Genomic DNA, 16,489 nt, shown 5'->3' on the forward strand with positions numbered 1-16,489 from the left:
GATCTAGCTGGGGCTAAGCCTAGGGTGGTAGATGAGAAGGAAGGCAAGCAAGATTCAGGATAAAGGTCCTGGGGAATAAGTCCTGTTTAATTCTCTCTTATTTTTAAAAATCAGCACACACATCCATTTTAGGCAGCTTTGCCTACCCTATGCCATGGTGGACAGGTGCCAGACCCCCCCCCCAGAGAAGTGGGCCCCAGGGGGCAGGTCTGAAAAAAGAAAAGGGACAGTCCTTTCTCACCTGCCCCCAGCTCTGGGACTGGCACACATTTGGTTTCACCTGAGACAGGACAGGATGAGTGCAGACGCTAAGGGCCAGAGTCTTAAGTGTCCTGATCCCGTGGCCCCTCCCACATTTGTCTATTTTTGGTTTCATCATTAAAAAAAAAAAAAATAAAGTGACAATCCCTGGCAGGGACCAGTTCTCGCATTGTCTTTTGTTAAAAATATGGTAAAGGTATCAGTAGCTCTCATTGGCCAGTCTGCTTCACAGGACATCTGCCCGCTTGTCCCTCGCACGACTCCGAGCCTTAGTCCGGGCTTTGAAGGCTGCAGCATTGTACAGGTGCTGTGGAAGAGGCAAACACGGGGGCCTGGTAAACCTTGGGTGGGCCCCTCCTGTAGCCCACCTACAGCTCGAGGCCTCCAGGGGCCAGGAGGCAAGGTACAGGTACCCAAGATGCAAACCTTTTCAAAACGTGAGATCTTGCAGGCCTTCAGGGTAGCAGCATCCAGCACCAGCACAGGGCCCAGGCCAAAGATGTCACGGAGAAGCTCGTTGTTCTGAAGACAAGGCAGTTAGCTAACAGCAGTCTAAAGCAGTGGAGCTGGGTAGACCTGCCCATGTGTTCCCTCACCTGGAGGTGATAGTGCATGCCTGAGCCCAACACGTCCTTGAAGGCTGTGTAGATGCGGTGGCGAGCCCAGCTGTCTATGCAGAGAACTTCCAGTCCAAAGCGGATTGTTTCCTCTTCACATTCACCACCCTACAGGGTAGAGGAACCATGATTGGGATTGGCTAACATGCCTGAGAAACACACACACACACACACACACACACACACACACACACACACACACTCTCACTCATTACGAGGGGGTGTTGAGACAAGGTCTATGTAGCCCTAGCTGTCCTGGAATTCACCAGCATGCCTCTGCCTCCTGACTGTGGGGGTGGAGGTAGGCAGTGGGTGAGGAGGTCAAGGGTGGATTATAGGTGTGGACCACCATGCCCAACCCTTGGGGACACAGGAATATTCATGTTCTCACAGGCACCTCGACAAAGTGCAGCACAGCTCGGAAAATGGAGCGCTGGCGTCGCCGGTCAATCTTGGCACGGTACTTATTGCTGTCAGTGGCTAGAGTACGCAGGGAGCCACAGAGAGCCTCCATGTCCTCATAAACAAAGTCCTCCTATGTGGGGGCAACGAGGTGTTAGGCAGAAGCTTGAATTCTTCCGGAAGAGAGCATAGTGTTGCCCGAGTTTTTTTCCCACTCACTGCTCTCCTCTGCCCGGCTCCTCTTCTGGTACCCCCCCCCCCCCCAGTTCACCTCTGCTCAGAATCTCCACTATAGCACCTAGCATGTGCGTGATAAGTGTTGGGGTACCCTCCCCTACAAAACGACCCAAGGCCGCTGGGCTTTCTGTGGCATGTTCTGCAAACAGTCTGGGATGGTGAGTGGTGCCAGCAGGCACTCCCCTTGCACCTCAAGGTCCCGGGCACGCTCAAAGAGCAGTGCGATGGCTTCTCCAGCAGCAATCCGCAGGTTCACACTTTCACTGGCCAAGAGCTTCGGCAGCCGGGGCAGCTGCCTAAGGGAATGGCAAGCTAAGCTTCATGTATAGGTTGAGGGTTCCCCTTCCCAACTCCCTCCCACTCCCCCTACCTGTCAAGGATGTGGCTGATGTGGGTATTAGGACAGATGGTGAGCAGCAATGCCCAGGCCTGTAGGGCAGCACAGAGCAGACCATGTAGGCTGGCGGGGACCAGGGCAGCAGGGGAGCCAGTAGAGCCACAGGACCAGCTGAAAATGCCCTCCAAGCAGGCCAAGCAAGAGACCAGGTCCTAGGAGCACAAGGAGACGGGAGTGCTTTAGACACGGCTACTGAGTCTAGTTACTACACCACCCACGTCCAAAGTCCTCTTACCTGGACATCGGTGGCAGCCACATAGCAGCCCAAACCAAGAGCAGAAGCACACTGTTGGGAAGAGGACACAGCTAGGCTACCATGGGTCAACATCAGAAACATCATATGAGGCTCTCTCTCTTTAGAGGAGGAAGTCGAAGACAGGTAGAACCCGGCACCCTGCTCTGGGACGAGGGACCATGGGACGTGAAAACACTCACATGGAGCCGGGCAGCGGGGCTTGCTGTACTGTCACTGAGCACCGAGATCAGCAGCGGCTGCAGGCTATGGAACAGCTCCTCACCCTTGGGTCCAGGGCCCAACTGCACACAGAGCAGGCCTAGCACAGCAGCGGCCAGAGCCTGTTCTTCACCCTTCCCTACAGGATGCTTTCCAGTTAGCGCACGCAGCAAGCGTCAACACCTGCCTAGCGAGAGGGTTCCCCAAGTGCCCAGGACTTGACCTTTCTTAAGGCACTTTTCCAGGGCATCCGCCAGCGTGAGGCTGCGCTCCAGCAAGAAGTCAGGAAGCAGGTGGGAGGCCAGGGCCAGGCGCAGGCTCTCAAGAGCTCCTTGCCGGGTCTTGGCACTAGGAGGTGGAGAAAGGGTTCATGTGGGCGACTGCTCCCTTAGTTCCATTTGCCAGAGGCTGAGCAGGGCTTTACGTGTAGAGGCTGGCCAGCCGCCAGAGGTACCTCTTGTCAGTGAGGCAGTCCACGTGATCTTTCAGCTTTTCCTCCAAGGTTTCCTGCTGGCTCTGCTCATCCACAGCTTCTCCACCTGCAAAGCCAGCTGGTCATCACTGAACCCTGCCCTTGTCCAGTGGAGCCCTCACTGAGTTCCCCGTCAAACTTCAAGTTTGCTCTCACCCAGGCAGTCCTCTGCAGTGGTACTGAGCAGGCTGGGGCATTCACTGGTAGTACTCCGGGCCTCGCTGGCTGCTTCATCCTCACTGGAACCCGAGTCAGCTTGGGTACTGCTCTTGGCACCTGGGCAATGTAAAATCGCTATCTGACCAGCCTGCACTGGCGAGGGATGACTCAGGGTACCTTGTTTAACTTCATCTTGGAGATGAGCAAACCATGGCTAGGTTAAGCATCACAGGGGCTGACACATGGGACTTGAATTAGAAAGTGGTAGAAAAAGAGAAGGAGGTCTCTCTGCTAGAGAACACAGCTGCTAGGCCTACCCAGGGACAATCTGGCAGACTTGGTGAGTGGAGACCCCAGAAGGGCACAGTCTGCTTTAAGGAGAGCGGAAGGGACCTGTAGCACAGTCTAGATTATGCTCAAAAGTAAGCAGTGTAAAGGTTAGAGCTCAGGTTATAGTACTAGACAGACCCAGGAGTTTAAACTGAGCCAAGGTCTTGTGCTTTCCATTAGGTACACCCTTAGTGTCCGTGCCCCCTCCCCGCCTTAGCAGAGGTGTCATTTGACCGGTTGTCCTGCCTTTAAAGCATGGCTGAAACAGCACCCCGTCCCAGGCGTAACAGGTGCAAACAAGTGACTTGTAATGGCTCTGCTACACTACCTATCAACTCTGGAAGCAGAAGCCCAGCTCCCGGTGGGTATGCTGGGTGCTTTGTGCTTCAAATATACTGTTTTCTGAGTTTCCTTTGGTTCACTCAGGGCCATCAACGTCAGATAGACACAATGGCTCCTCCCAGCCTTGAAGACCAGAAGACGCTCTTCCCCATGTAACCATTTGAAAAAGCAGCAAACATAAGGGGCTCTCAAAGTGTCAGTAGGGCATGAACATTGCTGTGTGTAAATTCTCTCCAGGGCCAAGGACTGGCTTTGGAACTGCTAGTGCAGCAGAGCCCTGGGCAGGTTCTGATCTGGTGGCAGTCCTTACATCTTAGGGACTATTAACATTAGCTGCCTGCTGGAAAAAGTTCAGCCCACACATTGACTTCTGTTCACCTCTACTCTTACTATACTACTTGTCCAAACAGCCCAGACTTCCCCTTGTGTTGGCTGTACTGTGATCCTCTTGGCTGCCAGGCCTTTGCACAACAGGCTCTCTGCCTGGGGCTCTTTACCTTCTCAGGTCTCACCCAGAAGCTCCACTCACAGGGCTTCCCGTGATTCTGCCTTGACACCATTCAGTAACTGGTTTTTGTACTAGACCTTGTGAAAATGTCATTACACTACTAAATGGCCCCAGACCCGAGCCACATTAGGGTGGCAGTCAGATCAAAACTGTGCTCGGCAGACACTCTATCTCAGAAGAATTAGCTTGTTTACATGCTTCTGGTTGAGACTGATAAGGAGACTCAAGACGGCCTCAGGCTCTTAGATGTCCACCCAGTCTCCAGGCCAGTTGCTAAGGCCTCCATTCTGTACAGAACAGACGAGGCCTCTCTGCTAACTTCCCTGTGCAGTCTACCAAATGCAATAGTATTTGGCAAAGGGGCTGGCTACACGCCTTTGTCTAGTGTGGTTGTCCACCCCCGTGGCGATGAGAAAACCTAGGTCCTTAAATGCTGGCCAAATCACCGCTGCGGGCGCGGGATTTCGAAAAACAGCTGGGAATGAGCTCAAGTAGAGCGCACACGTGGCCAATGCCTGCTAGGGCACGTGCGAGCCTTAGCAGAGTTTCGGGAGGTTGCACTGGGCTGATCCCGGAAGAGTTGCCAACCCAAGACCCTCGGTGACATCCAAAGGGAACCACAAAACGTCCCCGCTCACTACTGAACAATTCTACCAGAGCCCCCGGACTCACCTCCTCCACGGCGCTGACCGCCCTTGCGGAGCGCACTGCCTTTACGAGCACGAGGCATTCTTGGGACCAGGAGTCGGGGACACCGAAAAGGGGCGCGGGGTCAGGGACCCGGAGGGCGGGGACTCCAAACCAGCGAAACGCTGGCCGGTGCGCTGAGTTGAGACTGGGGAAGACGACAGGAGCCACACGCCGCGCGCGCCACCATCTTCGTGAGGCGCCCCGCCCTGCCAAACGGGTCGCTGGGAAGGTGAGTTCCCCGCCACCCGGTTCAGTTCCACATCCACGCGGCCGAAACTACTCTCCCCAGGCGTCTGCGCACACGGATTAGGGCGGCCCGAGTTGAGCGCAGTGCACGACGGGAATCGTAGTCCATTCTGGAGGTACACAAGCCGACGCCGCTCCAGCTAAACTATTTACCCACAATGCCCTGTGTACCCTCTTTGCCCCTCCTCCCCCAACTCCGGTTCCCGCGTCTCCTGGGTTCATAGCTAACTTGGTAGTTTGACTCCTTGCTGGAAGCATCGCTAGGTCCTTGAAATGAGCCATCTGCGTTTGATACTTGAGCCAGGGTTTGATACTTGGTAGAATAGTGAGAACAGACAAACTTCAGGTAACAGAAGAGCGATTTTATGGATGAGAGTACAGATAATAGCTTAGCATTGAACAGACTTTAGCTTAATTTTTTTTTTCTTTTTTTTTTTTTTTTTTTTTTTTTTGGGCAGGGGCGCAAACGTGCGTGCGTATGTGTATATGCGTGTGTGTTGGGAGTTGTCTCTCTTCCCCTTAGGTAGGACTTCTCAGTAGATGCACTGAGATATAGGAACACAGCCCTAGGCCGGCTGGCAAACTTAAATGTCTGGAACTGACTCCCTGGGGCAGCTTTATTGTCTTAAGTCAGATGATCTCAGAGGGCTCTGAGTCTGGTTTTATATTTTTATTAGGCCCTGTCTATTCCTCAGGAATTTCTGAGGGAAGGTGTGTTGGTGGAAATGGCCTATGTTTTTGGGAAAGTTCTAGTAGTTAAACAAAGCATAAATGGGAATTCCTCTAGGGCTGAGAAAGTGGCAGCAGAGACAAGAACCAAGGGCAGGGACTCCTGACTTTTATGTTGCTTCCTTAGGCTCAGGTTTAGGCTCCTGGCAGGTAGGACCAGCCCAACCCAAGTAACAACGGCATCTGAAGGACTTCCAAGCTCCAAGACTACCATCTGGCTTCAGATGCAGAAAGGCTTTCATTTGTACTGGGTCTCTCCGGGTACAGCGACCATGGCCATGGCATCGTTGGTGGCTGCAGGCCATGGCAGCCTTTGTCACATTGATCACATAGGGGCCTAAAGTGCTCACTAGGTAGTCGTGGAGACGCCAGCATCCCTCCTAAGGAGAGAAGAGATATGTCATTGCTCCTTCTCTATGACTTGGCATGGCTTCCCTTCACTTAGGACTCCAGCATGTGCATGAAGAAAGGGCAATGCTCACCTCAGAGCTGGAGAAGCTCAGGTCTCCCCAGAGCACCACTCCAGCGGCGCCCAGCGCTGCACTCACACCAATAGTCCTCACTAGATCATCCTGGAGGCAGAGAACTAGTAAGCCAGAGCTGGACAGGCCAGATTCATCAGAGCCCAACTTTGCCATGGTACCGTTTGGTTTACTGCTATGACTGAGTCTGCCTCTAGAGCGGGGCTCTTTTGACAGGGCCTCTAAGTAACTTCCCAGGACCTCCAGAGAATGACTGTCCTTAGAACCCAATGACTGGACTCTATGTAACCCATTGAGATCTCCCAGCACACAGTCATGCCTTCCTGCTCCAGGATGGGATCTTTTGTTTTCTTGTTTTTGAGACAGGGTCTCAATTATATAGCTCCAACCATCCTAGAACTCATTCTGTACACTAGGCTGGCCTCGAACTCAGAGATATGCCTCCTGAGTGCTGGGATTAAAGGCCTGTGCCACCATTGCCCAGCAGGGGAGGATCTTTTTTGAACCCCTAGACCATGACCAACTTCTCATGTCCCTTAGGCAAAGTCTTCTCTTCAAGTCTTTCTGGGACAGGGCTGTCTCTGGACTCAAAGCCCTAAACCTCAGCTTTTACTTACCAGAGACAAGAATTTCCCAGAGCTCCGGTGTGTGAGGCGAGCATAGGCCAGAACAGGTAAAGGATGTGTATGCCCAACAAGGGCTACACGGAAGGCCTCTTCCAGGCGGTGTCGGACGAAGGCCTGATGGTAGGCAGCTGGCAGTCTGGGTGGGAGGTAGATGCTAGGAAAGATAGCACTAGAGGCAGCCCAGAGCCATCGCAGTTGGTTGTTTCTGGTAATGGCTGCCGCATGGCAATGGCCTGTGTAGTTGGAAGCCATATTATGCCAGCCATTGCCACAGGCTGGGTATCGATAAAAACCCCAGAGCCCATGTGGGCGAAGTGTCCGTCCCAGCTGCAGTGTGTGGCCCATCAGTGCACGGGCAGCCTGCTCGAAGCCAGTGTGGGCTTTGTGGAGCTGTTCCTGAGGGTCCGAGTCAGGAAATACCCGCCGTGCCCAAGCCAAGGAGGCTGCCCGGTAGACTTGGCGATGGGGGCCCCAGTTCCCAGCCCAAAGTGGATACCACTCTTCCCAGTCCAGCACTGCCAAGCCAGCAAAGCTAGGCCCTAGGCTGTGGAGGATCTGGTGGGCAGCCTGTGTCAAGTGGCGATCTAGTGACACAGCTTGAGGGATACCCCCATTGTGGGCTGTGCCTCTAGGTCCAAAATAAGGATAAAGACCAAACTGGTTCTTGTAGAAGATGGTGATGTTTTGGCCATGAAAATCCTGGCCATGGTTGGCTACGATGCTGAGGGTATTGAGTGGTAGGTGCACACCAAAGTGGGCCTTACATCTTGCTGAGGGTACATTCCACAGCACAGAAAAGGGACGCTCAGGAACCTGCAGCAAAGACTGGCCATACACCAAGCATAGGGCTACCCCCACCACCAGGGTTAGGCCTAGCTGCATGGTCGTGCCACAAAGACGGAAACCTGCAGGAGAGAGGGGGTATGCGCTTAGCATCCATGGCCAAGGCCATGCCTTTTGCATGCAAGGAAAGCTGGGAAAGCTTCCCAAGTTCTTCCCTTCAGGGAAAGGGGCCGGGCTGGGATTGAACATGGCTCCTGATTACTCATAGCCCAAGCATCCTGAGCTGTTCCCCTCCAGTGTTCTCCATCTCTGGTAAGGCACCATCATGTTCTCTGAGGCTTCCCCCCCCCCAACTCATGGCTGTCACAAGTCCCCTTCCTTCCCCTGCCCATCTTGTCTCTGCCTTAAGAACATCAGTGCTGGCCTTCTTGCAACCCTGGCTTAATTCACATTCAGCACTCAGGCCTCTAACATTCCCCATCTCGCAGACCCTGGGGGAAGTGAGGGCACTTGGGCTCCCAGCATGAGACTTGCTGCACACACATACCCCACCACTGTCTACAAATTCCTCACTGCCTACGTCCAGTGCAGGGCTTGACACATAGAAAGTGCTTGGTGAATGGTAATGAGTGAGTGAAAGGGGAAAGGAACAGTTACCTGGGCCTGGAAGAGGAGGAGGAACAAAGGACAGATATTACATCAATGGCTCTTGGGCCAAGTTGGATAGTAGGGCTTCTGCAGGGACAAGGGCTCTGGGAAGGGGGTTTAACAAATAAAATGTCACAGCCATACCTAAAGGAACCTTTATTCAGCCACACTAACAGCTCTGAGCCGAAGCTCTGAACCCACCTCCAGGCCCATTGGTACCCAGGAAACACACAGACTAAGGTTGCCCCCAAGGGCTAGGGGGCTAAAATATGGCCAGTGGGCTGAGGCTGGGATTGTTCTGGGCAATTCAATGTCCCAGAAAGACAGCGCCTATCTTTCAGATATCTTTTTCCATCCAGAATATAGGGCATCCCTTCAGATCTCTGTATCGTGTCTCTAGCAGGCTTTGAGGGAGGGGCCCTGGTGAAGGAGGGGGTGAGGTGGTCAGAGACTGGGGTAGGGGAGGAGGTGGTGGCAATGGGGGTTCCTTGGAGCTCCTTGGGACAGCTTGGGCAGCTAGGATAGGCCCCTTGCAGGGTGGCTGGGGGCAGGGTGTCTTAGAAAAGGCACGAAGGAAGGTAGTGGGCAGCCGACGGTTGGTGAAGACCAAACCCTGCACAGGTTCGCCCAGGTGGTAGCCCAGATGGGCATAGAAGTATAACTGATCATGAGTAGTGAGGTGCAGCCGACGGAAGCCCCGGGCTCGGGCAAAAGCCTCCAAGCCCTCCATGAGGCGGCGGCCAAAGCCACGGCCCCTCAGAGCCCGGGCTACCACCACTGTCTCAACTAAGAGGCTGTGGGGCTGGTCCAGTACCCGTGATAAGCGGGCATGGCCAACCACAATGGGAGATGCTTCAGGTGTGGGATGAGGGCTCAGCAGCATCAGGCAGAGGGGGAAGGCATCTGAGGACTGGCCCAGGGAGTGGAGACGGGAGGCACGGCTTCGGGGCCACTGGTCATTGATGAGGTCAGCACAAGCACTCAGGAGCTCAGGTCGGCAGTGCACAGGCTCCAGGGTCAGCTCAGCTGGGTTGAGGGCTGGGGTCTCCTCTGCCTGGAGTTCAGGATCCAGAGTCAACTCAGCTGGGCCAGGACTGAGGGTCATCTCTGGGTGGCATGTGGATTCCAGGGTCAGCTCAGCTATCCTGGGATTCAGTGACAGCTCTGGTTGGCGTGCAGGATCCAGGGTTAGCTTGGTCAGGTTGACTCTCAGGGTCAATTCTGGCTGGCATGCAGGATCTAGAGTCAGCTTTGCTGGGCTGGTACTCAGGATCAGCTCCATCCGCTGCACGGGGTCTAAGGTAGGGGTCAGCTTGGCTGGGCCAGGTCTCAGAGGCAGCTCTTGCCTACAGGTAGGATCCAGGCTCAGCTGAGTCAGGCAGGAAGCCAAGGTCACTTCCTGTTAGGTTTCAGGTGCCTCATTGCCAGGCTGGAGGGTAAGGTCACAATCTCCAGGCAGTGGCATCTCCTCATACAAGGTTCACCTCCTGTGGATAACAGCCATGCTAGGCTGTATCAGGAAGACGGGGTTGGGGCAGGGGAGGAGGGCTGACGGAAGGGGGGGGCATGCATGTGGGAACTGGGGAATGGTGTGCTTCATCTTGTCCTACGTGCACTGGAAAGTACAAGTGTCCTACCCCAACACTGGAGGGAGGCTGAGGGTGGTGATGGTAAGTGCTGGAGACTGTGCTAGAACCCACAAGTTCTGCCTACAAATGTTGTAAGTGTTCTTTACAATAGCTCACTGTGCCAGGCTAACCAACCTAGCCCACTTGCTGGCTCCCTTTGGCTTTTGTTTGGGTCCCCCCTCCCCCCCCCTCTGTCTCTCTCTCTCCAGGGTATATAGTCTACGCTTGCCTCAAAGTAGTGATCCAACTGTCTCAGCCTCCTAAGTCCTAGGGTCACAGGTATCAGCCATCACCATGCTGAGCAGCCTGTCTTATCTTTAGTAGTCCATGACTGTAGCTGGCAAGCCTTGGCAGAGGGTGATCCAGACATCCTACCTCTAATTTGCTTCCACTTGAGTTTTCTTTTTCAGAAGAAAGATCACCCCCAAGGGCTACCCTGTCTCTTTCCCCCTCCATGTCAGCTCTCCTCTAGCTCTGGGCTTTCCAGCCATCCTAGCCATGCCTGCTGTCAGGTGGAGCCTGGGACCCAGGCAGGCACAAGGCCAGTCTCCCTGCACCCCACTGCCTTCCTTTCCTGCAGAACAGAGCCTACCCCTCCTCTCCAGTCCTCTCAGGACACTTTGGGCATAGACACAGCTGTCCCTGTGTTTGGTGCCCAGCATGCAGCTTGGCCCATTGCACAGAATGTAGCTTTTGCAAGCCTGCTTGCCTCCATCCTGAGTTGCACAGTTACCCTGATAAGCCCATGGCTTCCTTCCTAAATCTATAGGTGCCCAACGGCCACCAGGCTGGGGACCCAGGCCTCCATGCCTAAAACCTCATTGTTTACCCACCTTATTTTAGGTTCTGCTGGAAGGAGGGGCTAGGTTGGGGGTTTCTTGTAGTGGGTGGGCTGTTGAGTCCCACTATACTCATTTATTTCATCAAGTGCCCCCTGACTCCCTCCCAACTTTCCCCAAGCCTGAGTACTGGCAGCTCTCACCCCCTCACACAAATCCCACACGCTGGGCTTTAAGCCCCTTACCTGCAACAGTCAGCTCAGTAGAAGAGGCATCCCCTCCCAGCTCCTAGGGCTAAGTAAGGTCTGTCTGGAAAGAGGAACCTCCGGGTCCGCCTAGCCCAAGGCCCCAGGGTTCCCCAGACTGGCTTAACCCCTTCATTGCGGGGCCCCACCACTGTAGGTAGAGCGAAGCTCCGGGTATTCAGAGAGGGTCTGCACCTGTCCCTTATGGGACACAGGCCATGGATCTTTTGGGAGTTGGGGTTTTGAAAGCTTGATTATGGATGGGTGTGGCTCAGCATGCTCTTGGAGGGAAGGGCCAACGTTGGTAAGACTTGAGGGGCGACACGGCCACTTGGGGACCACAGACGCGGGGAGGATAGATGGGCAATGTGTGAGATGTGAGGGTGATACTGACATGTTAAAGCCGAGCTCCGGGATGGTCGGCGTCCAGCCTGCGCACGGTTTGGTATCCCGTCGTCTCTGCCTCGGATTCCTCGGTCTGCCTATGCTGGTCCCAGCAGTACGGAGGATTTACAGCAGTCTTCGCAGGCGACGGCGCACCTCCTCCTAAGTCCTCCGTGCCCGGAATGTCACCACCTAGACCCCCGCCCCTGGTTCTGAGCGCGTCACAACAGAATTAAAGCAGTCCCATTCGGTCCCCTGCCTTCTTCGCTTCCGGCGGCGTCTAGGCCTGAAGCTTCCTGCCATGGCTCCGCCTCCTCTTGGCCCGGCCCCCTGCAGGCCCTGCTTCTGACTTCGAACATCTTGCCTGGGTTTGGCTTTTCCTGAGGGTCTCACCACCCCAGGCTCAAAGGAAAGGAGTTTTGTGAAAGAAAGGAGCCTTTCCAGTGCTCTCTGGATTCTGAGACCTGCCTATTTTAGGGGCTAATTAAACAGCTAAGTAAAATACGACAGCTTTGTTTGCTGGGTTGAGCAGTGCTAGTATCTCTCAGCAGATTCAAGGATCCTGTAGAGTAGTGTTATTGTGTTTTCCCAGCTCACATAGGGCAACATCAACACACCGTAGGTGTGCAAGGTTCTATCTTTGGAGCCATATAGCCTAGATTTCAATATGCATCTCTCTTGGTTTTGTTTGTTTTGTTTTGAGACAGTCTCTCTATGTAGTCCTGGTTGTCCTGCAGCTCAGTATGAAGACCAGGATGGCTGGCCATGAACTCAAAAAGACTCCTGCCTCTGCCTCCGAGTGCTGGGGTTACAAGTGTGCATCATCATGCCTGGCTTTGCTTGTCTCTTCTTTCTGGGCAACACTGGACAAAAAGTACTCACCATCAGGGGCTAGGAATATGGTAGTGGTAGAGTATTTGCCTAGTGTGTGTGTGAGGTTCCAAGTTCACTTCCCAGTACAGCAAAAAATAAGTAAATAAAAAGTATTCACTCAGCCGGGCATTGGTGGTGCGCACCTTTAATCCCAGCACTCGGGAGGCAGAGGCAGACAAATCTCTGTAAGTTTGAGGCCAGCCTGGTCTAAAGAGCGAGTTCCAGGACAGGCTCCAAAGCAATTTAGGGAAACCCTGTCTCAAAAAGTCAAAACAAACAAAAGTATTCACTTTCCCTGCATGTCTTGAATTGTGAAGAGTGAGTTAGACTACTTCTAGTGCTAACGTAGCACAGGGCTTGGCAGAGAGCAGACAAAACACAGATGTCACCTTTTGTCACTGCTGACTCAGATTCTGAAGGACTTGCCTATGATCCTGCCGAGTAGTTCCTTATAGGCACAGAACTGAGTGTCTTAAGTCTGACTCACTATGTGACTGCCCTATGAGTGTGCCTGTGTCCGTGTGACTAAGGCAGTGGTTGAGCATACTCCTGACTGACTGTGACTTGTGTGCATGTGACTGTATTTGAGGAAGTCATAGGTAGGCCCGGGGTATGTTAGTTGCTCAGTGTCTGCAGTCTGGCACAGCTGATCACTACATACCCTGCTTCTCACAGCGCTTTCCATACCATCCACCATAGCATCGACACTTGAACTTCACAGCCATCTGTGCCTGATCCTTAAGTGACAGGGTACCCTTGAGGCTGGGGGACCTGCCATCGTGTGTTAGCTGAATGGAAAAACTGGCAGGGTCGAGGGTGAGCAGAGCCTCAGGATAACTGGGACGGCGGGCACAGCGACCATGGCCGGAACATAGAGCTTCACTGCAAAGAACAGCTGCACTGGTCACGTTCAGGATGAAAGGTCCAAGTGTGGAATCCATGTACTCTTTAATGGTCTGGCAGGACTCCTGGGTGGGAAGGAGAGTATCAGCCTTGTATGAGCCCACTTAGTCCTTACTCAGCCCTTACAGGTAAGCAGTACTTACCTTTGCTTAGCCAGGATTTCAGGGGTACAAAGAGTCTCTCCTCATCCCTACCCGTCCTCCCCTCCTCCCAGGCCTCAACTTACCTTGGTGGTGGTGTTTCCGGAGCTCACCCACACCACCACACCCGCTGCTCCCTGAGCTGCGCTCTCCCCGATGCTATGTTCCAGCTCCTCCTGGGAAGGAGATCGCATGGGTCTATGGATGCTACTGTCCTTCCTGCCTGTGGGAACGGCTTCCACATCACTGGATGGGACAAATAATCTGCAGCCTTCACTGCTGTAATTCAGGCAAACCTGGCCCCACCTCTCACCCACCTGCACATGGCTCGCTCTTTTGGGTTTTCAAGACAGGGTTTCTCTGTTGTAGCTTTGTAGACCAGGCTGGCCTCCAACTCACAGAGATTGGCCTGCCTCTGCTGGGATTAAAGGCGTGCACCACCACTACCTGGCTGTACCCTAGATCTTTAAAAGAAAGGTTCTACCCATTTCTGCTCTTTTCCCCACTGTTTTTCTAGAAGGCAGACAGGACATTTTCCTGTTTCTCCCCCTCCCCCACCTCTGCCTTTTTCTCTTCTGTCCTGTCTCTTTATTTTCTTACCTCCCCCTTAATAAAATTTTCAATATGAGTTGCGTCTACAGGTCTCTGTTTCCACATCCACCCGCTATCCAGTCCATCACCTGCCCTGGGACGCAGGTCTTCTCACTCTGAGCATGGGACCAGGGACCTGCCACCTGTGGTTCCAACCCATTATTCTTTATTCCTAACATTCACCTGAGGTTGCTCTAGGGTGATGGTCAGGGATGACCCTGTTCTCTGTCTAGCCGGTAAATAGACAGGAACTAATTTTTCTATTACATTCTGAGTCATCCATGCTTCAAACAGAACTTGGCACAAAGTAAATGCCCCATGTTCGTGGGACTGAATGGACAGAGCACTGGGGTATTTAAGTCAGTAGGAAAGCATTTGTACAATGCCCTGAGTTTGACTCCCCACACCAAAAAAAAAAGAAAAAAAAGAAAAAGATAGTAGTACCCTGAAGATATGTGATATGTGACTCAGGGGTTGAACCTATTGCCTTATTACCTAACAAGGAAGGCTGACAAGGTAGACAAGGTCACAGAGGACTCACCAGGGGCAAAAGATGATTTGTCATTTCATAGAAGATCTGTACATAGGGCAGGATGGGCACATTGGGGTCTCTGGAAGCTGTAGCTACACGGAATGCCTCTTGCACACGATGTCGAACATAGAGCTGTGCCTTCCCTGTGCCCATCAGTGCTGCAGGCAAGTAGACACTGGGATAGAGGGCATAGCTCTGGTTCCACAACCACTTTAGCTGGTCATTCTGGTCACGGATGTTTTGTGAGCACTGTCCTGTGTAATTGGGACTTAGAAAGTCGTGGTTGTAGCAGTCAGGGAAGCCATAGTAGCCCCAGAGGCCATGAGGACGCAGTACCTGTCCCAGCTGGAGGGTGCCTGCCATCCAGGCCTGTGCAGCTTCCTGGAACTGGTCCTGAGCTGCTGCCTCCACTAAACTTTCTGGCCAGTCAGGGTGCTCTGCCTGGACCAGTGCCACTGAGCGTTGTCGATAAATGTCCTTGCTATCCCAGTTGAAGGCCCATCGTGGGCGCCATGCCTCCCAATCAATGACTGCCAGTCCTGAGAAGTCAGGTTCAGGCATGACAGCCTTGATGTCCTGGAATGTGCAAGCGAGGTGGGTAACCAGGCTGGCATTCTGGGGCAGGCCACCAAATATGGGTTCCCCGGTAGAAGTGTAGTAGGGGTAGGTGCCCAACTGCCAGCTGTAGAAAATAGTCATGTTAGGGCCTTGGAAGCTCTGCCCCTTGTTGGCAATCACATCAAACACACTGACATCCACATCCACTCCATAACTCTTCAGGCACCAGTAAGTATCTGCATTCCAAATAGTGATGAACGGCTTGTTGGGTACCGTGGAGCCTCTGAAGCCTTGGGCCAAGTCGAGCAAGGTCAGGAAGAGAGTATAGATGTAAAGCAGGTGGGCTGCAGTGGTGTGGGGTGGGATTGGAGAAACCTGGCCAAGGAAAGCAGAATTCAAGGTATGTATCAAACTCTCTGAACCCTGCTTGAAGTAGGGTAGGGTTCCTCAGAAGTTTGTCCCTGCTGTGATTTTAGTTGAATATTGATCTGCAGGGCTCAGTGAGGTCAGTGAGCAGAGGAGAGGCTTGGAGAGGAGCAATACCACGGAAGGTACAAGCGAGACTCCTCTGTGGCCGGGACCCTGCCATCTGCTTCCTCCAAGCTTTGTCTTGGCCTCAGCTTATCCACCCTTCTCCCCCAAGGGCCAGAGGAAGTGTCACATTTCTTCTGAAAAAAAGAGCTGAGAGCTGAGCCTCTGCCCCAGACCGACCTGATGAGTAAGGGAGGCCATTACGTTTCTCCCACCAGAAATCCTGGCAGCATTGGGAAAAGGGATGCTCAAGTGACCAAGAAGAAACCAGCCCTGGAAACCCGCCAGCTGCCCACTTGTCCCTGCTGACCTCAGGACTGAAGGGCTTCATTCTCCAGATTTCCTGGCCACGCTGTGTAAGCGCAAGCATGGCTTGGCTGAATTCTGTCCCACAAACTGGCCCTGGTTACCCCAACTTTGAGAAGCTGCTGCTGTGGCTGCTGCAGCTGCTGCTTCGGGGAAATTCTGAGCTCTTATAGTCACCCCACCCAGCTTTATAGGCTGGTCTTGGCACAGGGTAGGACTGGGGCTGGACTAGCTACAGCCCCTCCCACTCAGACAGCACTTGGGGGAGGGCTTTGTGTCCTTACTGGGGCTGGAGGAAGACATTACCAATAGGTCAATCAAATGTGTGGTCCCTGAGGGCTTACAGAGTACTCCACACCGCTCTTGACTGTGATGTTTCAGGCTCTAGGCCCTTTTGCCTTTGTGGGCCCCTTCCTCATTAAACCAAGTTTTATTTTGTTTTGTTTTATCCCTCTCTCCCTGCCTCCTTCCTCCCCTCTTCTCCCCCCTCCTCTCTCTGTGCAGTGCTGGGAATAGGACTCAGGATTTCATGCTTGCTAGCCAAATGCTCCATCACTGAGCTATATCCCTAGCCCTTCAAAAGGGCATTTTAAAATATAAGAAGACCTAGTGTGATGGCTCAGCCAGTTGAAACTC

At 53.4% G+C, this 16,489-nt stretch overlaps 4 protein-coding genes across 4 annotated transcripts; all 4 read right to left on the bottom strand.

Annotated features, from left to right (window-relative positions):
- Window positions 1-60: 60 nt before the first annotated feature.
- On the bottom strand, window positions 61-5,157 carry Ifrd2 (interferon related developmental regulator 2). The gene is made up of 12 exons (XM_051204911.1): window positions 4,852-5,157; window positions 2,997-3,116; window positions 2,823-2,907; window positions 2,592-2,716; window positions 2,350-2,507; window positions 2,150-2,200; window positions 1,888-2,066; window positions 1,708-1,813; window positions 1,276-1,413; window positions 858-986; window positions 688-783; window positions 61-568 (listed from the first exon to the last, which is right to left on the bottom strand). Exons 1-12 carry the CDS (start codon window positions 4,907-4,909, stop codon window positions 488-490), a joined length of 1,326 nt encoding a protein of 441 aa, XP_051060868.1. The 5' UTR covers window positions 4,910-5,157; the 3' UTR covers window positions 61-487.
- A 369-nt stretch (window positions 5,158-5,526) lies between these two features.
- On the bottom strand, window positions 5,527-11,422 carry Hyal3 (hyaluronidase 3). The gene is made up of 4 exons (XM_051204938.1): window positions 11,036-11,422; window positions 6,944-7,857; window positions 6,327-6,416; window positions 5,527-6,224 (listed from the first exon to the last, which is right to left on the bottom strand). The coding sequence occupies exons 2-4, from the start codon at window positions 7,832-7,834 to the stop codon at window positions 5,955-5,957; spliced, it is 1,251 nt and encodes a 416-aa protein (XP_051060895.1). The 5' UTR covers window positions 7,835-7,857; window positions 11,036-11,422; the 3' UTR covers window positions 5,527-5,954.
- Window positions 8,530-10,188, bottom strand: Naa80 (N-alpha-acetyltransferase 80, NatH catalytic subunit). Its single transcript, XM_051205014.1, has one exon. It carries the CDS (start codon window positions 9,663-9,665, stop codon window positions 8,721-8,723), a length of 945 nt encoding a protein of 314 aa, XP_051060971.1. The 5' UTR covers window positions 9,666-10,188; the 3' UTR covers window positions 8,530-8,720.
- On the bottom strand, window positions 9,725-15,985 carry Hyal1 (hyaluronidase 1). Its single transcript, XM_051205067.1, has 5 exons — window positions 15,858-15,985; window positions 14,468-15,391; window positions 13,422-13,511; window positions 11,430-13,260; window positions 9,725-9,870 (listed from the first exon to the last, which is right to left on the bottom strand). Exons 1-4 carry the CDS (start codon window positions 15,915-15,917, stop codon window positions 12,946-12,948), a joined length of 1,389 nt encoding a protein of 462 aa, XP_051061024.1. The 5' UTR covers window positions 15,918-15,985; the 3' UTR covers window positions 9,725-9,870; window positions 11,430-12,945.
- Between the last annotated feature and the right edge of the window lie 504 nt (window positions 15,986-16,489).

The sequence above is a fragment of the Phodopus roborovskii genome, unplaced genomic scaffold (assembly GCF_943737965.1).
Source record: "Phodopus roborovskii unplaced genomic scaffold, PHOROB, whole genome shotgun sequence".
NCBI lineage: Eukaryota > Metazoa > Chordata > Mammalia > Rodentia > Cricetidae > Phodopus > Phodopus roborovskii.

Coding starts and splice junctions, on each gene's coding strand:
- Ifrd2 (XM_051204911.1), bottom strand. CDS start 4,909: ATGCCTCGTGCTCGTAAAGGCAGTGCGCTCCGCAAGGGCGGTCAGCGC. Junction 1,814..1,887: donor ATCAGCCACATCCTTGACAG/GTAGGGGGAGTG, acceptor CCATTCCCTTAG/GCAGCTGCCCCGGCTGCCGA. Junction 569..687: donor AGATCTCACGTTTTGAAAAG/GTTTGCATCTTG, acceptor CCTCTTCCACAG/CACCTGTACAATGCTGCAGC.
- Hyal3 (XM_051204938.1), bottom strand. CDS start 7,834: ATGCAGCTAGGCCTAACCCTGGTGGTGGGGGTAGCCCTATGCTTGGTG. Junction 6,417..6,943: donor CTGGGAAATTCTTGTCTCTG/GTAAGTAAAAGC, acceptor CTCTGCCTCCAG/GATGATCTAGTGAGGACTAT. Junction 6,225..6,326: donor TGAGCTTCTCCAGCTCTGAG/GTGAGCATTGCC, acceptor TTCTCTCCTTAG/GAGGGATGCTGGCGTCTCCA.
- Naa80 (XM_051205014.1), bottom strand. CDS start 9,665: ATGGAGCTGATCCTGAGTACCAGCCCAGCAAAGCTGACTCTAGATCCT.
- Hyal1 (XM_051205067.1), bottom strand. CDS start 15,917: ATGCTTGCGCTTACACAGCGTGGCCAGGAAATCTGGAGAATGAAGCCC. Junction 15,392..15,857: donor TGAAGCCCTTCAGTCCTGAG/GTCAGCAGGGAC, acceptor TTCCTTGGCCAG/GTTTCTCCAATCCCACCCCA. Junction 13,261..13,421: donor CCGGAAACACCACCACCAAG/GTAAGTTGAGGC, acceptor CTTCCCACCCAG/GAGTCCTGCCAGACCATTAA.